General features: G+C 40.1%; 1 protein-coding gene across 1 annotated transcript in view; it reads right to left on the bottom strand.

Moving 5' to 3' along the window:
* The window catches only part of ABCA12 (ATP binding cassette subfamily A member 12), a 268673-nt gene extending 250554 nt beyond the window's left edge, over nt 1–18119 (bottom strand). Inside the window, exon 1 of the mRNA XM_077448325.1 lies at nt 17792–18119. Coding sequence (XP_077304451.1) covers nt 17792–17860 — 69 coding nt within the window. The 5' untranslated portion in view covers nt 17861–18119. The remainder of the gene's footprint in view (nt 1–17791) is intronic.
* Nucleotides 18120–22072: the final 3953 nt, after the last annotated feature.

The raw sequence follows: 22072 nt of genomic DNA, 5'->3' as shown, positions 1-22072 counted from the left end.
GGCGAATTTCATTTTGCTGTAAAATTACCATTTTCAACAGCAGTGAAATTGCAGAAACTCAAAATTGTATTCATTAAGTTGCTTTAGGGATGTATTTGTGTTATTTAAATTTATTTAATTCAGTGTTCCTTGTATTTGAATGTGTTTTTAATTTTGCAGGATTTCATGTTTTTATGTCTTCATCTCCAGATAAAAAAGTTATTTAAAAAAAATAAAATTGATAGAATGGAGGAAGGTTTGAACCTCCTCAAGGTGTTAATGCTGCATGAGCTGCACAGTATGGGGCTAATTTACTGAAGGCAAATAGACTGTCAACTTTTAAAAGTGCAGTTGCCCTTTGCAAGTGCAGTTGCCCCTCACAAGTGCAGTTGCTACAGAACTTAATAAATGAGGAAGAGCTCTGCTGACTTCCATCACCCAATCATGTGCAAGCAAAAATGTTGTTGTTTTTTTAAATCTTCCTGACATGTGATTGGGTATTCTCTGCAAAGTGAAGCTTTACCTCATTTAGACCCCTTTCACACTGGGGAGCTTTGCAGGTGCTACAGCACTAAAAATAGCTCCTGCAAAGCGCCCTGAAACAGACGCTTTTGTCTTTTTGGAGCGGTGCGCTGGCAGGACGCTAAAAAAAGTCCTGCTAGCAGCATATTTGGAGCGGTGAAGGAGCAGTGTGTATACCGCTCCTCCACCACTCCTGCCCATTGAAATCAATGGGGCAGAGCGGTTATACCGGCGGCATAGCGCTGGCTTTGTGGTGCTTTTTAACCCTTTCTCGCCCGCTAGCGGGGGTTAAAACAGGCCTGCTAGTGGCCGAATAGCCCCGCTAAAATGACGGTAAAGTGGCGCTAAAAATAGCGCCACTTTACCGCTGATGCCCGGGCGCGGGCAGTGTGAAAGGGGCCTTACTAAGCTCTGGAGCAACTGTACTTGCAGAGTGCAACTGCACTTTCAAAAGTGCACAGTCTATGCACCTTTGGTAAACTGCATTGCCTCAGAGTGTGGTAGGCGTGCCTTTCAAAATGAATGGCACCATAATGCACATAAGGTGTTTATTTTCGTACCTTGTGGTCACACTGGAAAGGTGTGTATGTCTACTTAAGGAGTAGATATACCCATATTACCATCACATAAGTGCCAGTATATTCATCCTGTGGTTCTGTGCCCAGGAAAGCTGCATTACATTATCACTGAGCAAAAATATTATACTTTTTGTGATTCATGGAAAAGTTCATAGCTTTCTGGAAAAAAAAGATGCCATATAGCAAAAATGTGCATTTATTTTTAATTTTTTCTTAGAATGGTGCAGAGCATTGCACCCGCGATCAGCAGATTGTAGGTGTAGTATCAGGCTCCTGCAGGCTCTCTGTACCCATATGGGCAGATAGTTACTGACTTGCAGGGAGTGTCAATGAACTACGAGAGCGCTCATCGCAGAGAACTAAAAGCCGTTTGCCACTGTGGGATGAACTGTGTAAATAAATGATGCGGTTATGCACACGGAGTCCTCTACAGCTGCATTGTTTTTCAATTGTGACAGTGGGTGCGGAGAAAGGGTCCCTGCCCACTGTCACAATGGGGAGTGAGGGAGTGTGGGAGGACTCTACATTTGTAACATGTTACATGTTACACCCTAAATACAAGTGTAACATACTACTAAATGTGAACTTGTCCTTTAAAGATCAAACGCAAGAAGATTTCACCTATCATGAAATTAGAGCAGGCATTTTAAACTGAAAGGTTCGCAGTGGGCCAAATTGAGTGGAATGGCTGAGGGCCACAAGGAAGAAGAAGATTGCATTACTTTCACAAATCAGGTTACATCGTGTGTAAAGATCAGTGGTTCTCAACCAAAACCTTGCTCCAACAGTTAAAAACGTATACTCATACCATAAGAATATGGGAATATACAATATGGTGCTGGGAGAAGTACCATCTGGTATCAGTGGCCAGTAGGAGGGATAAAAATTCAATGATATTGTCAGTTGGAGGAAAAATATGGGGGGCTTTGAATAATGCTAAGGGTTCTGGATGGGGCTGGGAGCCTGGAAGGGTCTGGATGTGGTTGGGTGTTACTTTGGAGCACAGTTGGAGGTTGGGGGGGGGGCATAGTGGAATCCTGTTGGAGGTTGGGAGCACTATTGGGAGGTTGAGGCTCTGCATCAGGCTGGGAAGCACTGTGAGATGTTGGGGGCACTGCGGGGAGGGCTGGGGGTCACTGGTTGCATGTTGAGGGCACTGTGAGGGTTTTCAGGGGATTTCAGAGATTTGTATTAGTGTACTGGTGGCAGTTATCAAGGTGAATGCTGGCCATCACTTTAAATACTTATTGGGGTTTATTTACCGTACTAAAGGCAAATCCACTTTGCACTACAAGTGCACTGCAAGTGCACTTGGAAATGCAGTTGCTGTAAATCTGAAGGGGACATGCAAGGAAAATAAAAAACAGCATTTTTGTTTTTACATGATTGGATGATTAAATCAGCAGAGCTTCCCCTCATTTCAAATCATTTCAAATCTTCCCCCTCAGATCTAAGGCAGTGCACTTGTATGGCAAAGTGGATTTGCCTTTAGTAAATCAACCCTGAGTCTTATAATCTGCTGTTGGGGTTAGTACAATTCCCCTTCTCTAATCCATCAAACTGTATGAAAACTGAGTTTTCCTTTAATTTTTATTTTTGTTCATGCTTAATCTTGTAAAATACCATACATTGTCTGGTCCAGCCATTTTACTGTAATTTGTTTTATGATGCCAATACAGTATGTAGAATAAACAAAACACAGACAATAATAAAAAAAAAAAAATCAAAGAAAATTTGATCATATGTCATTGATCATATTTTACAAAAGAAAGACACAGCATTTGGAATTTGTAGCTTTAGGTAAACCATGCATGAAGCAGAATGTAAACTTTTTTTGTTAAAGGTGTTCAGTGCGTCATAAATCCTAAATTACTAACATATATCTAGGTTATGGGTGGATGCACATCTCTTTATAAAATTTGCTAAGGAACTAAACAACCTTCAGTGATCTTCAGGCTCTTTACTGCATTGGACACATTCACAGGACTAGAGCATCTTCTGTTCCCAACCTCACACTCCATCTTCTCACTTCTTGGAACAAAATAATTCCTAAACTTGAAATCTATCATATCATAGGCCTCATTGCTGATCCAGCAGCAGTCAACTGCTCTGATTCAATCCCGCTTTCTAATTTGGGACACCGTTGAGTGGCGCAAATCACAATTCTGCCACCCTATCTGCAACCCTGAGATCCTATTATTGGGCACTCTCGACAACCCTACAATAGTTAGTATACCAACAGCTCTCTACTTCCTATCCACACTACTGGGCAAACAAAATCTCTCCTCCCCACCAACCCCAGTTGATAACCTTCTGCTACAAGACTCTCACCCAACACAAATTATCTCCTCACTTTACACCATTCTCCTCTCCCACACCCATCCCTCTCTAACCCACTCTATGAATTAATTGAACTTGAGGCCCCTCTCTCTCCCGAAGATTGGGGAAAAGCCTTTACATTGATACATTGGCTATCCCTGGTACCACTGTCTTATAGTGCTTCACACTATTTATTCCTCAGTAAAATGATACACAGGAATCCTATACTAAGAGTTGGGCCCCTTGGACTATAATATGGAATTCTCAGGAATTGACAAACTATCATCTCCCTAAACCTATACTCCCTCAAAATGGCCATGGCCAAAATTGCTTTATTGTAAGCAGCAGCCATCTGCATGGTGATTGCTAAAACACTAACTACTAGCAATTATTACAAACGGGTTGTGGTACAGTTGGAGGTACCACATCCTTATTAACCTCCCTGGCGGTATGATTATTTCGGATTTTAGGTGCTAAAAGCAGTACAATTATTTTGCATGAAAATTTGGCGTTTTATATTGTAGTCCTGTAATTCTTAGCAATAACTCACTTAAATATGTCCAAACCAGAGTCTAGCAGACATCCCGGGTATGATAAAGTTTGAAAAATGAAATCATAAATTATAATATAATAAATAACTATAAATAATTGTACCAAATAATAATATAACAATAATAAAAATTATTCAATAATGTAATCAAATCAAAAACACTGAAATTTGCTCAGTTGCAGAATTGTCACTGTCATTACTTTTCAATATTTGATGACGGATCTCCCCACAAATCGCTATCGCTCAATTCTGCGAGTGATTCTAATTTATTATCGCTGTTTTCCAGCTGGTCTAAAATCATTTTTGATGTAAAGGGACAGTTTTGGTTGCTATGGACAATCTCCAGTTTCCAGGTATAAAGAACAGTTTTTATAATATAAAACTGCATGCAGGACACTGGGAGGATCACTAGGGACAAAGGGGATGTGAAATGATTACATACAGCAATGTAATCTGTAAGATTACATTATACTGTATGTAATGTGTGTGTTTTACTTTTTGAATTTGGCGCCGATCTCCATCCCCGTGCGCCGCAACGCTAGATCCAAGGGAGAAGTTAAGTAATCTCCTCCTGCATACAGCGATGCGGTCCCGAGTCTGGCTCTGGGTTACCGCTTTTGGTACAAAACTTCCACCCGAGCCAGATTCGGGAACACCGCCAGGGGGGTTAAACAGAAATTGGACAACATTAAGAAAAATGGGATTTCAAAGGCTAAGTTCCCCTTTGGAACATGTTACATATTGCACCCATTTTTAGGGTGTAACATGTTTCAGCACTTCACCACCACCCCCTGTGACCCCTGTCCTCCACATGATAGTGGGTGAAGGTTCTTCTGTTCTTCTCCCCCACAGCCACTGTCACATTTAAAATCGGCATTGTCTGCACAGCAGGGTCAGTCATTCACAGCAATCTGTGAATGAATAAACTACAAGTCCCATTATTGAACCAGTTTCTTGATATTAGTATAAGAATTCAAGATACATCTTTCATAACTTAACTATAGTCCTTAAAATGAGATCTGTATATAATGCTCACATCTCTATATAAAGTCACAAAAATATTTATTTATAGACTTTATCTAACTGAAAATGCAACCATCGGTTATGCCAATTTCTTTTTTTTTTTAAATACCTGGGCAGCCTTTTTTATTAAAATGCAACAAGAGCCTAATCCCTTGACAAGCATGGGCCACACTTCAAATGCCTCTTCTAAGAATTATAACTATCTGAAGATATTAGTTTTACCTGATGTTATATTACTACTGTATTATCAGAGCATGGCATACAAGTACCAGATAATCAGGAAAAGTGAACATACCAAAGTTAAAAGCACACAGAATGCCTTTCCAAAATTAAAACAACGTGCCTAGAAGTACACTAATGCATCTTATGCTTCATCATTGTGCTGTGTACTGTTGTACTTAACAGGTCGATCTGCATGCCTTTCTCTCAAACTGTCTCTCTATATTTATATATACCGTGCAGGCCATGCATGGTTCAAATCTCGGCTAGTGAAGCAGGAACCAGCCAAGATTTGAACTGTGTATGGGCAGCCTGAATGTACCAAGTTGATCGATTGATCATTTTTGGTACACCCAGCATGCCGAGTTTATCTGTGATTATTGCTAGCAGCTGCTATAGCCTCTAACAATAACACTGTCTTCTCTTGGCGGGGATGGCTTCACCCCCCACGGGAGAAGACAGTGGCCCGGCAGATGGGGATTCCCGCATCAACACTGTTGAAATTCGCTCTGTGTATGGCCTGCCTACTAAGTGCACCAAAGGTGAACTTACACTTTTAGGTGATTGTCCATACATTCATTTTGATTACTCCATTTATTACTTCACTACTCATTACTTGTGGTTATACACAATTGTGTATTACTTTCTTTTAATTCAGAGTCATTTTCAAGGCGAGGAAACAAGTTTGAAGGGTTGGAGTGGTATATGAAATTAGATGCACTATGATGTAATGTGGTGTAAGGTGTGTTACCCAATTAAACTTTGTATCTAAAAGATAAAAGAAAAGGAAAATTAGATATCACGGGAGATCAGGTCAAATCTGAATATGTTTAGGCTATATTATATATTTAAAATATAATTGTGATTCTCTTGCCACATAAATCATATAACTGTTTGATCTATGTTAATTACTGAATCTCTAGTGTCTGCTTTTAACACAAATAAAAGAGGAAAAACAACTAGGGTGGGTTGTCATGCTTTTATGTTAACACAACATAATTATCAGAATTTTGTACTGAGAAATGCAAATGCAAATTCCCACACAATACTTAAAGTAGAAGTTCCGCTTGTTTGCCTCCTCCTCCCCTCCACTGTCACATTTGGCACTTTTCTGGGTTGGAGTGGGTACCTGGTTTTGACAGATACCCGCTCCCACTTCGAGCTGATCTTGCTGCGACAAAGTCAGACGTAACTTCGCCCCCCCCCTTCTTCCCTCACTGCCGGGCCATTCACAAAGCGCAGTGCATTTTGCGCATGCGCAGTAGGAAACTGACTTTAAAGCTGCAAGGCTTCATTGCCAGTTTCCTTTAGTGGGGGTGGCAGCTACAGCACCTGACAGCCGATTAAAAAAATCAACTGGGGTTACAACACCGCTGGATTCGTGGACAGGTAAGTGTCCTAATATTAAAAGTCAGCAGCTACTGTATTTGTAGCTGCTGACTTTACATTTTTCTCTGAAGGAGCCAGGAGCTTTGCTTTGAATTCTTCAGATTATATCTCCTATTGTACAAGTGTATAATTTAGATAGGCAGCTTGATGGCTTAGGGCAGGTCATTATTTTAATAGGGCTGTCTATGGCTTAGGGCAGGTCACAGTGCTATTTGTGTGTTAAGTAGAAGAAAAACAACATTCAAGACACACGGAAGAATAGTATGGTATTTTGATTATAAGATAGTTTTTAGAACTCATATAACTACAAAAGCAGGTTTGCATAATAGGGTGTGAATACCGACTACGTACAGGTACCAGATATAGGTAGAAAAGACAAAGACAGAACATTCCATAGCTCAACTCACCAATCAGTCTGCTGACCAACCGAATGAACCTGGGGTTTAGTTAGCACGCATTTGCAAACGCATGCCTAAACTGCAAGGCTTCTTGACGGCACCTTGTGTATGCTTGTAGAAATAGGTAGAAACAAACGAGTTTTTTGCTCCATTTTTAAATCACGAAATTTACTTTGAAATTTGTAATTGTAAGTGACTCCCTAAATGGCCGGGCTAGAGATGTTCGTCTTTATGTACTACAGACATGATGACAAACAAATTATGAATGAAGTAATTCCAATATTTATAAAGTATTGCCAATTTTTATTGTAAATATGCTGTAAATAAACAAGATCTGCTTACGTGTATAGCTACAACAGGCCATGCTACAGCTACAGGGGCCCAGGACCAAAAAGGGCCCAGTATTGGTTAGCTGTAAAGTTATATGCCCAGATAGCAATAACATTTAACCACTTTCAGACCGGACCGTTTTGCTGGCTTAAGACCAGACCACTTTTTGCTTTTCGGCACTGCGTTGCTTTAACTGACAATTGCGCGGTCGCGCGACGTGGCTCCCAAACAGAATTGATGTCCTTTTTTTCCCACAAATAGAGCTTTCTTTTGGTGGTATTTGATCACCTCTGCGGTTGTAATTTTTTGTGCTATAAACAAAAATAGAGCAACAATTTTGAAAAAAAAAAACGCATTATTTTTTACTTTTTGTTATAATAAATATCCCCCAAAAATATATAAAAAAAACATTTTTTCCCTCAGTTTAGGCCGATACGTATTCTTCGACATATTTTTGGTTAAAAAAAATCGGTTTGCGCAAAAGTTTACAAAATAGGGTATAGTTTTGTGGCATTATTTTTTTACTAGTAATGGTGGCGATCAGCGATTTTTATTGTGACTGCGACATTATGGCGGACACATCGGACATTTTTGACACATTTTTGGGACCATTGTCATTTATACAGCAATCAGTGCTATACAAATGCATACAAATGCAGTGATTCCTGTGTAAATGACACTGGCAGTGAAGGGGTTAACCAGGGGGTGGCAGTGTAGGGATTAAGTGTTCCCAGGGGCATGTCACTAACTGTGGGGGGCTGGGCTTTGTGTTAGTGAACACTGATCTCTGCTCCAATCGCATGGAGCAGAGATCAGCGTCACTTGTTGCTAGGCAGAAAGGGGAGATGCTGTTTACAACGGCATCTCCCCGTTCATCCGCCCCCATGAGTCCACGGGACCCGCGACTGGACTTTCGGGGGTCCTGACCGCCACGCGACCGCGCCGCCGGCAGCACGCACGCGATGGCAGGGCGACATATAAAAATGGACGTTCCTTTACGCCAATATGCCTGCCCGTGCCGTACATCGGCGTGCGCCGGTCGGGAACCGGTTAAAACATATTTTGTAAAGGACCTAGGTTTGCTGTTGTATAAAATCATTTGAAAGTGGACTCTCTGTAAGACTGCTCTTGGAGAGTGAGGGAACCCTATCAAAATTGTAATAAAGACCATATTAACGGCTTCAGCCCTGGAAGATTTTACCCCCTTCCTGACCAGAGCACTTTTTTTGCGATTCGGCACTGCGCCGCGTTAACTGACAATTGCGTGGTTGTGCAACGTGGCTCCCAAACAAAATGTATTCCCTTTTTTCCCCCACAAACAGAGCTTTCATTTGGTGGTATTTGATCACCTCTGCAGTTTTTATTTTTTGAGCTATAAACAAAAAAAGAGCGACAATTTTTTAAAAAACACATTATTTTTTACTTTTGCTATAACAAATATCCCCAAAAAATATATAAAAAACAAATTTTTTCCTCAGTTTAGGCCGATATGTACTCTTTTACATATTTTGGTAAAAAAAAAAAAAAAAAACGCAATAAGCGTATATTGATTGGTTTGCGGAAAAGTTATAGTGTCTACAAAATAGGGGATTGTTTTATAGCATTTGTATTATTTTTATTTTTATTAGTAATGGCAGCGATCTGCGATTTTTATCGGGACTGCGACATTATGGCAGACACATCGGACACTTTTGACACTGTTTTGGGACCATTGTCATTTATACAGCGATCAGTGCTATAAAAATGCACTGATTACTGTGTAAATGACACTGGCAGGAAGGGGTCAACCACTAGGGGGCGATGAAGAGGTTAAGTGTGTTTTAGGGAGTGATTCTAACAGTGGGAGGGTGGGCTTCCAGTCACATGACAGCAATCACTGTTCCCGATGACATGATCTCTGTCATGACACAAGGCAGAATGAGGAAATGCCTTGTTTATATAGGCCCCTTTCTGCGGCTCCATGACATGATCACTGGGAGACTGGCAGACTCATCCCATGGGCACGGGCATGCTGTACGTGGTGGGTGTGGGTGTCTGCAATCCCTGCCTCTTAAAGGGGACATACAGATATGTCTACCGCTGCCATTGTGCCGACATATATTGGTGTGGAGCAGCCGGAAAGTTGTTAAAGTGGTATTACCCAAACCAAAATGTAATATATTGCAGCTTAGCAATCATTAAACGTGGTGGCTGCCTTTGTTTTCTTTATTTAGGCTTTTTTTCCCCCTCTGTTATCACATGGTGATATGGCCAGTAACATACCTCCTATATTAGATTGCCCCTACACTGGATGAATAGGCGTAGGGGGTACCTTTGGACAGCAGCAATGTCAGTCTAGGGGAAGGGGAGTTTTAGATTTATGAGCAGATTTAGATACACTAACAAATTGAAGCCAAACTCCAGATAATACCCTATAAGCAGTTACAGCAAACTTTTTTTTTTCATTTTGGGATAAAGGTTTAACATGAATCAATAAAAACTGTTCATTGTAACCGCCCCTATAATAATATGCTAATCTTATTGCCTTATGAACTTTACGATAATACTTATTAGACACGTGCGATTAGTTTCGTACGAATAAAAAATTTGTACATTTGGGAGGAATACGAATCCGAAATACGAATTGCTATGATTCAGAATTTTGGACGAAATACGAAATTTCGTTTATGAATTTCAGATCCAAATTCCGTTACAACGGAAACGTGACTGGTGTTTTGTTGACCAATCAGAGGTTTTCTTCTTCTGCTGTGTGAGGGTTGGGAAAATGACCTTTTTTAATATGGGAGTGGGAGACTGACACTGGTAGTCGATGGGAGAGTCAGAATCGAACATAATAAGAATGTTCGTTAATTATGATTATTCGTTATGATGAAACCCAGGAAGTCAGCACAGCACAGGGATGGTGGGAGCCCCGTCATAATGAGCACAACACAGGGATGGTGGGAGCCCCTCATAATGAGCACAGCACAGGGATGGTGGGAGCCCCTCATAATGAGCACAACACAGGGATGGTGGGAGCCCCTCATAATGAGCACAGCACAGGGATGGTGGGAGCCCCTCATAATGAGCACAGCACAGGGATGGTGGGAGCCCCTCATAATGAGCACAGCACAGGGATGGTGGGAGCCCCTCATAATGATATATTCATCATAACGAACGTTAATAATTGTTCCGAAAAGTTAACGAACCAAACGAAAATTGGTATTTCGTACGAATCCAAATTGAATTTCGGACACTAATTACAAAGTACAAATTAACGACTAATACGAAACGGAACAAAACAAATTTATTGACGGCACACATGTCTAATACTTATTAAAGTAGAATTCCAGATTCGTGCTAACTAACCCTAAAAATGTCCCCTTCCCAATCCTAACAGCTATACTAACTAACCTGTATAAGAATGATATATACCCACCTATTTTAACCTTGCTTCAATCTGGTGATGGGGCTCCCCTGTTTCAGTCAGCACACTGCAGGGGAGAGGAGGGAGCACTTCAACAATGGCTATGCCTGAAGCGGTGACATCACCCAGGGGCTTCAATGGCCTATCTGGTGTTGGTCATCCTTCTCCTCCCCTGCAGCAGCGCTGGCCAACACATGGGAGCAGGATAATGTGACCGGACCGGAGCCACCTAAAATTAGTGAAGTATACAGAGGTTTCCTATACAGGTTAGTTAGCATAGGTGTTAGGATGGGGACACTTTTAAAAAATAGGATGAAGCTGGAATTCTACTTCATGTAAAAAATATTATCTTGTCTATGTTACGCAACATATAAAGCCCTGTACACAATATTGTACAAAAAATACCGGCTTCGAAGCGATCGTATTATAATCTGATCCTTAGGACACAGCTGTAGTTTTTTTACGAAGGGACAAACATCAAAATTTTTCTTGTACGATCGTACGATTTTCATTTAATCAGCACAGTTTACGTCCGAAAATACAATACAGATATATTATATCACTTCCGAATTTTAATTCTGTCGTATGAGAATTTTCATAGTTTAGTAACCTATTCATTTTCGATATGGAGACTAGCCTCCAAAACAAATGGACAATCGTTCGTCTGATAATCTCATCGTATGTACTAAGGTACACTTATTACATCAGGCCCAAATCACCGCATTAACAAGGTGACATAACACCTCTAGGAAAAAGTTAAAAAACATGTAACTTTATCACCCAATGCGTTTCGCAATGCAGAGATTGATGTCACAAGCCTTTAAGCAATATCAGAGAATGTGGAATATCCCAGATTAAGATAATGCACCAGGTTGGGTATTTATGGAAAGAAGCCTTTTTTACCAAATTACTAGATACTGTATATGTACATACACTATAGTAACAAAAGTATTGGCACGCCTGCCTTTACTAGACATGTGCAGTTAGTTTTGTTTCTTTCTGAATAAATGAGCAGATACATTTTTCGTTATTCGGAGAATCCAATAAATCCGAATACCCGACATTACAGTATTAAGCCTCATATACACTATCAGATTATCTGCTGAGTTTTTCCTTCAGATTTACCAAAACCATGTAGTAGAAGGGCCTGCCTGATTGCATACACATTGAAACTCCTAAGGTTTGTCCTCATATTATATGGTTTTGGTAAATCTGAAGGAAAAACTCAGCAGATAATCTGATAGTGTGTATGGGGCTTAAACAAAGTTTACCGAATGCTCTGAATAAGGAAACTAAATTTGTCAGAATTTCCAAAATATAATTGAAATTCAAATCAAATTTTACATATCGAATTCCAGTCAGAAATATATTTCTGCAATCAAAGACTGTGTGTGTTATTAAAGAACCATTTAGAAAATAATGCTCTTTTTTGTTAAGCCAAAGGTGATTTAACTGGTTCCCGACTGGCTCACGTCTCTTTATGGGGGCAGAATGGCTCCCTTGAGCAAAACCACGTACGTGCACGGGGTTCCTTTAAGAGCCACCAGAGCAGCAGGCATTTGCATGCCCTCTCATCAGCGCGTGCGCCTGTTGCATGGGGGGGACCCTGATGTGTGTGCCCGGCGGTTGCGATCGCCACCAGCCACGCGTGATAGCATGCACGAGTGCCAGTACAGGGATGTGTGTGTGTAAACACACACATCCCTGTGCTGTCAGATGAGAGGAGACGTGTCATTTGTTCCTACTATGTAGGAACAGCGATATGTCTCCTCTCCTCAGTCCTATCCACATACAGTTAGAACACACTGAGGGAACACACATTCAACCCCCTGATCGCCACCCTAGTGTTAACCCCTTCCCTACCAGTGACATTTACACAGTAATCAGTGTATTTTTATAGCACTGATTGCTGTATATATGTCAGTGGTCCCAAAAATGTGTCAAAGTGTCCGATCTGTCCATCGAAATGTCGCAATATAACTAAAAATCACAGATCACTGTCATTACTAGTAAAATAATAATAATAAAAATGCCATAAATCTTTCCCATAGTTTGTAGACACTATAACTTTTGTGCAAACAAATCAATATACACTTATTGCGTTTTTTTTTTTTTTTTTACCAAAATTATCTAGAAGACTATATATTGGCCTAAACTGATGAAGAAATTTGTTTTTTAACCGCTAGCCGGCGCCAATGCGAGTGCCCGGTGGTCTCGGTCACCGCCGGGCTCTCGCGATTGCTTGGGGCACACGGAGACCCCAGAACTGTCTGTGTAAACACACAGTTTCCGGTTCTCTGGGCAGTGAACTAACAGATCATCTGTTCATATAGAGTATGAACAGTGATCTGTTAGTTTCCCTGCACAGTCCCATCCCCCTTCAGTTAGAACACTCCCTAGGATACATATTAACCCCTTCACTGCTCCCTAGTGTTAACCCCTTCACTGCCAGTGACATTTTTACAGCAATCAATGCAATTTTAATTCCACGATCGCTGTATTAATGTCAGTGGTCCCAAAAATGTGTCAAAATTGTCCAACGTGTCCGCCATAATGTCGCAGTCATGATTAATATTGCTGATCGCTGCCACTACTAGTAAAAAAAAAAAATTATTAATAAAAATGCCATAAAAATATCCCCTATTTTGTAGAAGCTATAACTTTTGCACAAACCAATCAATATACGCTTATTGTGATTTTTTTTACCAAAACTATATAGAAGAATATGTATCGGCCTAAACTGAGGGAAAAAAAATGTTTTTTTAGACCTTTTTTGGGTATATTTATTATCGCAAAAAGTTAAAAATAATGTGCCATTTTTTGTTTATAGCACAAAAAAATAAAAACCACAGGGGTGATCAAATACCACCAAAAGAAAGCTCTATTTGTGGGAAAAAAAGGACGTAAATTTTGTTTGGGAGCCACGTTGCATGACCACGCAATTGTCAGTAAAAACGACACAGTGCCGAATCGCAAAAAGTGCTCTGGTCTTTGGCCAGCGCAATGGCCCGGGGCTTATTCGGTTAAAACATTTTTGGGGATATTTATTATAGCAAAAAGTATAAAAATATAGTTTTTTTTTTTGCAAAATTGTCGCTTTTTTTGTGTATAGCGCAAAAAATAAAAACTGCAGAAGTGATCAAATAGCACCAAAAGAAAGCTCTATTTGTGGGGAAAAAAAAAGGACACAAATTTAGATTGGGTACAGCATTGCATAACCGCGCAATTACCAGTTAAAGTGACGCAGTGCCAAATTGTAAAAAGTGCTCTGGTCAGGAAGGGGGTAAAACCTTCTGGGGGTGAAGTGGTTGAATAGTCATTGTAATCATTTGATGAAGATTTTTCTTTTGTTTGTTCACTTTGCCACATCCGAATGGAAAAAAAAAATCTAAAGTTTTTGATTCAAAATGTATCAATTTGCATGTTTCAATATGGAGTTGGCCCACCCTTTGCAGCTATAACAGCTTCAACTCTTCTGGGAAGGCCGTCCACAAGGTCTATGTATGTGTCTATGGGAATGTTTGACCATTCTTCCAGAAGCACATTTGTGAGGTCAGGCACTGATGTGGAAGAGAAGGCCTGGCTCACAGTCTCTGTTCTCTAATTACATAGTTACATAGTTAGTTAGGTTAAATAAAGACACCAGTCCATTCAGTTCAACCTGAGTGAGTGTGGATGTGTGTCTACAATTGTCCCTATTCCTGTACATTGTATCTCATTAAGATGCTTATCTATTATATTATTATTTATTTAAGGTACCCATATAGCGCCTTCAATTTACGCAGCGCTCCACACATACATCACACACTCACATCGGTCCCTACCCTCAAGGAGCCCACAATCCAAGGTCCCCAACTCACATTCATATACTAGGGCCAATTTATTATATAATTCATCCCAAAGGTGTTCTATGGGGTTGAGGTCAGGACTTTGTGCAGGCCAGTCAAGTTCCTCCACCACAAACTCACTTATCCATGTCTTTATGTACCTTGTTTGTGCACTGGTCCAAATAATATGGTGGCGGGGGGATTATGGGGTGTTCAGTTGTTTTTCAGTTACAATACCAAGACATTTTGGACAATTTCATGCTCCCAACTTAGTGGGAACAGGTTGGGGATGTGGGAACAGGTTGGGGATGGCCCTTTCCTGTGCCAACTTCATGGTCAAGTCAAGCTTTATTGTTTTTCTCCTACACTGTGGACATATAGTAGAATGAAATGTCATATCTCGCAGGTCCACGGTGTTACATACTAAATAAACATAATTATAAACATACAAAAATAGAACACAGCGAAAACGTATAAATAAAAATGTATAAACCTATACACATCTGGGAACTATGTAACTGTACATATACTGTGAGTAAATGGCTTTATATAAGATTTACATAATCACTGTAGATGAGATTGCGCAAGAGGGATATTTAAGGGCAGTCAAAACAAGGTCCATAAAAACATCTAGGTCCGTACAACCCAATAGAACACCTTTGGGATGAATTAGAGCGGAGACTGCGATCCAGGCCTTCTCATCCAACATCAGTGCCTGACCTCACATATTTAGTGTTTAGTTTTGTTTAGATTAGTTAATCTAGGTTTTTAGTTTAGTTAAATTTGGTTGACTCGTTCAATCCATATTCGGAATTCAAATTCAGCATTCGTTTTTATGTCTTTTTCAAATTTTCTTCGAATTTACAGTTTTTTTTAGTTTTCAAGCATTTGAAACGATTTTGATTTAAAAACTTTCGATTTTTTCCCCGAATGTGACAAAGTGAACAAACAAAAGAAAAATCTTCATCAGATGATTAACCACTTCACCAATGGAAGGTTTTACCCCCTTCCTGACCAGAGCACTTTTTACAATTTGGCACTGTAACAATTAAACTGGTAATTGTGAGGTCATGCAATGCTGCACCGAAACAAAATTTGGGTCCTTTTTTTCCCACAAATAGAGCTTTCTTTTGGTGCTATTTGATTAGCTCTGCGTTTTTTATTTTTTGCGCTATACACAAAAAAAAAACGACAATTTTAAAAAATATATATATTTTTTACTTTTTGCTATAATAAATATATTTTTTCAAAAATGTTTTTAAAAAAACAAATTTCCTTATAATTTTAGGCCAAAATATATTCTTCTACATATTTTTGGTAAAAAAATAAATAAAAATCGCAATAAACGTATATTGATTGCTTCCGCAAAAGTTAAAGCGTCTACAAACTATGGGAAAGATTTATGACATTTTTATTATTTATTTATTTTTTGCTAGTAATGGCGGCGATCTGCGATTTTTAGCGATATTGCAACATTGCAATGGACAGATCGGACACTTTGACACATTTTTGGGACCACTGACATATATACAGCAATCAGTGCTATAAAAATGCACTGATTACTGTGTAAATGTCACTGGTAGGGAAGGGGTTAACACTAGGGGGGTGATCAAGGGGTAAATGTGTGTTCCCTCAGTGTGTTCTAACTGTTTGTATTCTTTTTTACTAGTAATGGCGGTGATCTGCGATTTTTAGTGATATTGCAACATTGCGATGGACAGGTCAGACATTTTGACACATTTTTGGGACCACTGACATATATACAGCAATCAGTGCTATAAAAATGCACTGATTACTGTGTAAATGTCACTGGTAGGGAAGGGGTTAACACTAGGGGGTGATCAAGGGGTTAAACGTGTGTTCCCTTAGTGTGTTCTAACTGTGTGCATTGTTTTTTTACTAGTAATGGCGGTGATCTGCAATTTTTAGCAATATTGCGACATTGCGACGGACAAATCGATCTATACAGCGATCGGTGCTATAAAAATGCAATGATTACTGTGTAAATGTCACTGGTAGGGAAGGGGTTAACACTAGGGGGTGACCAAAGGGTTAAATGTGTGTTCCCTTAGTGTGTTCTAACTGTGTGCATTATTTTTTTACTAGTAATGGCAGTGATCTGCAATTTTTAGCAATATTCCGACATTGCGACGGACAAATCGATCTATACAGCGATCAGTGCTATAAAAATGCACTGATTACTGTGTAAATGACACTGGTAGGGAAGGGGTTAACACTAAGAGCAATCAATCAGTTTAGGCCAATATATATTGTAGATTGTAAGCTCTAATGAGCAGGGCCCTCTGATCCTTCCTGTATTGTAATTGTACTATCTTCCCCGATGTTGTAAAGCGATGCGTAAACTTTTGGCGCTATATAAATCCTGTATAATAATAATATATTCTTGTGGATAGCTTTCCCAGAAGAGTTGGAGCTATTATAGCTGCAAAAGGGTGGGCCAACTCACTATTGAACCCTACGGACTAAGACTGGGATTCTATTAAAGTTCATGTGCGTGTAAAGGCAGGTGTCCCAATACTTTTGGTAATATAGTGTATTTGCATCCCTGTAGCTGTGATTAAATATGGCTCATAATTCAAGCATCTCTCTGTTGACTGATAGTAATCTTGCAGACTGACAGTAATCTACAGACTCATAGCAGCTAATACATGGATGCTTAAGTGAACATGTAACATACATTAAAGACCCATAAATAGGAATTTTTAAATATTTGCTCTTTTATTCTCAATTTCTAACATGCTAAAACTTTTATTTCCCGTGGGGGTCACTTTTGAGAATAGCAGACTCTAATAGCAAAGGTGGTCTGGAAGCTGTCAGTTAAATTAAAACGCTAACAGGCACCGGGATGGATTGACAAACTACTGGAAACATGATTAGAAAATGACATTTTTAAAAAGCCGTCTTTCAATATTATTGATCCCCATGCCAGGCAAGTCAACAGGTTGCAGTGCAGACCCATATCAGTGAGTGAGAACACTGCTGAGCCTGAGATTTAAGTGTTTCTATAAATCGTAACCTCAAGTACTTTTAACAGCTACATTAAGTCTAAGCTCTGAATAAAGAACACAGCCTCAAGATTAATTCACCAACATCAGGAAATAATGATCCAATGGAAGATGAAGTGTCGTCACTTCACTGACTTCTCAACTTAATGTACGGCATGCCCACAATACTGTCACCATTTCTTTAAATTCATTATAAATGAAGAAAAAAAAAAAGGGTTCACTTACCGGCTGCCTGTAGATGCTTAGCCAATTTTTCCATAATAGCACCTTAAGTTGATGGAAAAATGAAGCCATTATTTCCCAGGTTAATGTTCCAAAAAGTCCCTTAAAAAATAAATAGAATCTAAAACAAATTAGAATAGAAAAGTCTGGTTTCAGCTCCTCATTCTGTGAGTTCTCATAGCAGGAATTAGCTAGAAAGCATGTCTTGTCATTCTAGAATGAAGCTGTCTCTGGGGCCCCATTAAGTGCTTGTTTGAAGAAGGGAGATTTTGTTGCTAGACAGCCCAGCTTGTCTCTGGCTTTGCTACTGATTCACTGTTTAGCCTTAAAAACACACCTTGACATCTCCCCTCCCCTCTCTCTGCTACAACACACCTAGGTTCCATTCAGTCACACATGTCCCAATGAAATAGGAGATAAGCCGGGTTTATGACACGCTATGTGTGGGAGAGGATTTTTTTTTTTCTTTTTATTGCAAATTAAATGTAGAAAAAATCACTGATATTGTAAAATAAAATATCCAAACTGTTGGTGACAATAAGTTAAAGTAGAACTAAAACCAAAACTTTTAATAAAGTACGGGAGGGTTATAATCCCCATTAGTTTATTTTTATTTCTTTTGCCTTCTGTGTCCCATTGCAGAGATTTCCCTTCACTTCCTGTCCCATAGCCAAACAGGAAGTGAGAGAAAACCCCTGTAAATTAGGGGTATTCCTTGGGGTCACCAGAACTAGGGCCCCCATTGAAAGATTTCCCCTCTATTACTTTTCTGGAGACAACTCAAAATGTGGTATTCACTTTTAATGACAATGGTAAACAGGAGAAATACAGAGGGCGGATCTCCCTAACGGGGATACAGGCAGCAATAAAAAACAGAAAGGTATTTTATTCCTTCTGTACTCTATCCAAAAGATTTAATAAAAAACAGTTTTGCCTTTAGATTTTCCCTCTATTACTGTTATGGTGTCACCCCAAAATGTGGGATTTTCTTTTACTATCACTTTCGGCGATAACAGTAAATAGGACAAAAAAAGAGGTTTAATCTACCTAATGGGAGCACAGACAGCAATACAATATCCAAAACTGTTGGTGACAATAAGTTAAAATAGAACTAAAACCCAAACTTTTTAAATGTTGAATAAAGTAAGGGAGGGTTATAATCCCCATCAGTTCATTATATGTTTTTCTTTCGCCATCTGTGTCCCATTGCAGAGATTTCCCTTCACTTCTTGTCCCATAGCCAAACAGGAAGTGAGAGGAAATCCCTGTAAATTAGGGGTATTCCTTGGGTCACCAGAATTAGGGCCCCCATTGAAAGATTCCCCCTCTATTACTTTTCTGGGGACAACTCAAAATGTGGGATTCACTTTTAATGACAATGGTAAACAGGAGAAATACAGAGGGTGGATCCCCCTAACGGGGATACAGGCAGCAATAAAAAATGGAAGGTATTTTATTCCTTCTGTACTCTATCCAAAAGATTAACAAAAAAAAGGTTTTGCCTTTAGATTTTCCCTCTATTACTGTTATGGTGTTACCCCAACATTTGGGATTTTCTTTTACTATCACTTTCGGTAATAACAGTAAATGGGACAAATAAAGAGGTTGAATCTACCTAATGGGAGCACAGACAGCAATAAAAACCTGTCAAGGGTTCTAACCCCACACCATTTTTCAGCGTGAGGGAAAAATAAATACAGATTACCGATCTTCTGTTTACATAATGTAATTAGCTGTCATTGGATGACAGCTGATCATGTGGTAAGTGGCCCGGATCAGCCCCTTACTCTGATCTGTGATCAGCCTAGTCTCATAGACTTGGTGATCACAGAGCATGCCGCACGTGACCTGCAGGGACACGCAGGCAGCTCATGCATGGGAGGATGTCTATGGATGCCCTCCCAGCAATTAAAGCCTGCGCTGTAGCGCCTTTCAGGTTTAGCACCTTTCAAGGCTGCAAATAGCTAAAGTGATATTGAACGCAAAACCAAAAATGTATTATAATATTGCAGCATACCAATCCTTAGATGTGGTGGCTGCATTTGTTTTCTTTTTCTAGGCTTTGTTCCCGCAGTTTTTACCTGGTAATTTGGTTAGTAACATATGTCTTGTATTGCAGTGCCCCCACTCTAGATGAAGGAGCACCAGGGGTACATTTGGCAAGCAACACTGTCAGTCTAGGGGGAGGAGAGCTGATTTAAATTTATTAACAAATTCAAATTAACAAATTCAAGTCAAACGCCAGCTAACACTTGACATCTGTAGGACTCTAAGCCCAGTGTATTATAAACCTTTTACTCCTCCAATTACCCTTAACCACTTCCCGTAACCCACCTTAAACAAACGACTGGACTACATATGGATTAAATGGCCATCCGGCCGTAATTTATTTAACAAATCTGTTTCATAAATAACATAAATAACTTTAAAATAACCGTAAACCTTCCCAGCCTTTAAACGGGTCATGGGTACTAGCATAATAACATACTGGTCACTGCGAACGACTTTTGAACTTTGACCTCTTGACCTCCAGACGGAATCCCCTGTCTCGGAGGCTATACCTAAATCGTCGCAGTGACCTACCCCTTTTAACCCTTCCAGGTTACCCCCTCGTAACCTGGAAGTACCAATAAACCACCCCCATCCATGGCTGGGTACAACAGTTTACTACCCGTACCTCCCATTATTACCTTAAAACTGCCAAAGAACCGCCTGGCTCCCCTTTGAGCACTAAAAAACCTCCCAACAAACGACCCTCACTCCACAACTAGGGAGGGTGGGTGGGGATCACTTCCTCCTCCGCTCTGTGACTGAGCGCAGCACGTACTGTAATCACAGAGCTACGCGCTAGGCTCCGCCCACCTGGCCTCCTTAAAGCGGCCCTGATCTTCCTTAAAGACGGCGACTGTGCAGTCCAGCACATGTCATGCCGTCCCTGCGCCCACCCCCTACGGCTGCTAGCTCCGGGACTCTCTTTATAAACAATTATAGTACACAGATTTATTTTTCCTTTTGGGATAAAAGATTTACATAAATAAATAAAAGTTGATAATTTTAAGCCCACCAGAGTTAAATGGTTTGTCTTGTCTTTCATCTTTGTAACTGATACATCTGCAATTGAACTTGTTCTTTCGAAAGACTTACTGAGAATGAAAATAAAAGAAAGAAAGCCTAAAAAAGAAAACAAATGCAGCCATCACATCTAAGAAATGGTAAGCTGCAATATAATAAATGTTTGCTTTTGGGTTTAACATTACTTTAATACCTGTGTATGATATAATAATAATGCCTCCTTTTTCTGTGGGCATAAATGACAAATAAAGTCATTGTAGGTTCAAACTAGGGATGAGCCGAACACCTCCCGGTTCGGTTCGCACCAGAACTTTCGAACAGACCAAAAATTTGTGGGAACCTTAGAACCCCATTGAAGTCTATGGGACTCGAACGTTCTAAATAAAAAGTGTGAATTTTAATGGCTAATATGCAAGATATTGTCCTAAAAAGTTGGATGTTTGAAAGTAGGGGCCTGCCCTATATGCTCTGCAGAAATGGCGGAGCAAGGTGTTGGTGTTGCCACAGCACTGTAAGCCCTCAAAGTGACTCTTGGTGGGCGCTGGAGCGCCCTGCTGTGAACGATTATATCAAGAATTGTAATTACATGCCATTGTTGAACAGTGGTAGAAAAATTGGGCCTTTGGTGGTTGTGGTGGTGGTGCTGGTGCCACAACACTATAAGTCCTCACAGTTACTCTCGGTGGTCACAGGAACAGGCCCTGCTGTGAAATATTATATCAAGAATTGTAATTACATGCCCCTGTTAAACAGGGGCTGAAAAATTGGGCCTTGGGCACTGCTTGCTGGTGCTACAACACTGCAACCTCTCCCAGATACACTAGTTGGAGTGCAGGAATGAGCCCTGCTGCAAAGCATTGCATCAAAAATTGTAATTACATGCCCCTGTTAAACAGGGGCTGAAAAATTGGGCCTTAGGCACTGGTGCTGGTGCCACGACACTGCAACCTCTCCCATATACTCTATTTGTAGTGCAGGAATGAGCCCTGCTGCAAAGCATTGGATCAAAAATTGTAATTACACGCCCCTGTTAAACAGGGGCAGAAAAATTGGGCCTTAGGCACTGGTGCTGGTGCCATGACACTGCAACCTCTCCCATATACTCTATTTGTAGTGCAGGGATGAGCCCTGCTGCAAAGCATTGCATCAAAAATTTTAATTACACGTCCCTGTTAAACAGGGGCTGAAAAATTGGGCTGGTGGCATCACCCA

This window comes from Lithobates pipiens, unplaced genomic scaffold, assembly GCF_037356315.1.
Source record: "Lithobates pipiens isolate NorthernLeopardFrog02 unplaced genomic scaffold, aLitPip1_a1.2 Scaffold_22, whole genome shotgun sequence".
Classification (NCBI taxonomy): Eukaryota; Metazoa; Chordata; class Amphibia; order Anura; family Ranidae; genus Lithobates; species Lithobates pipiens.
Note: the sequence above shows the minus strand (reverse complement) of the source record. Positions and strands in the feature narration are given on the sequence as shown.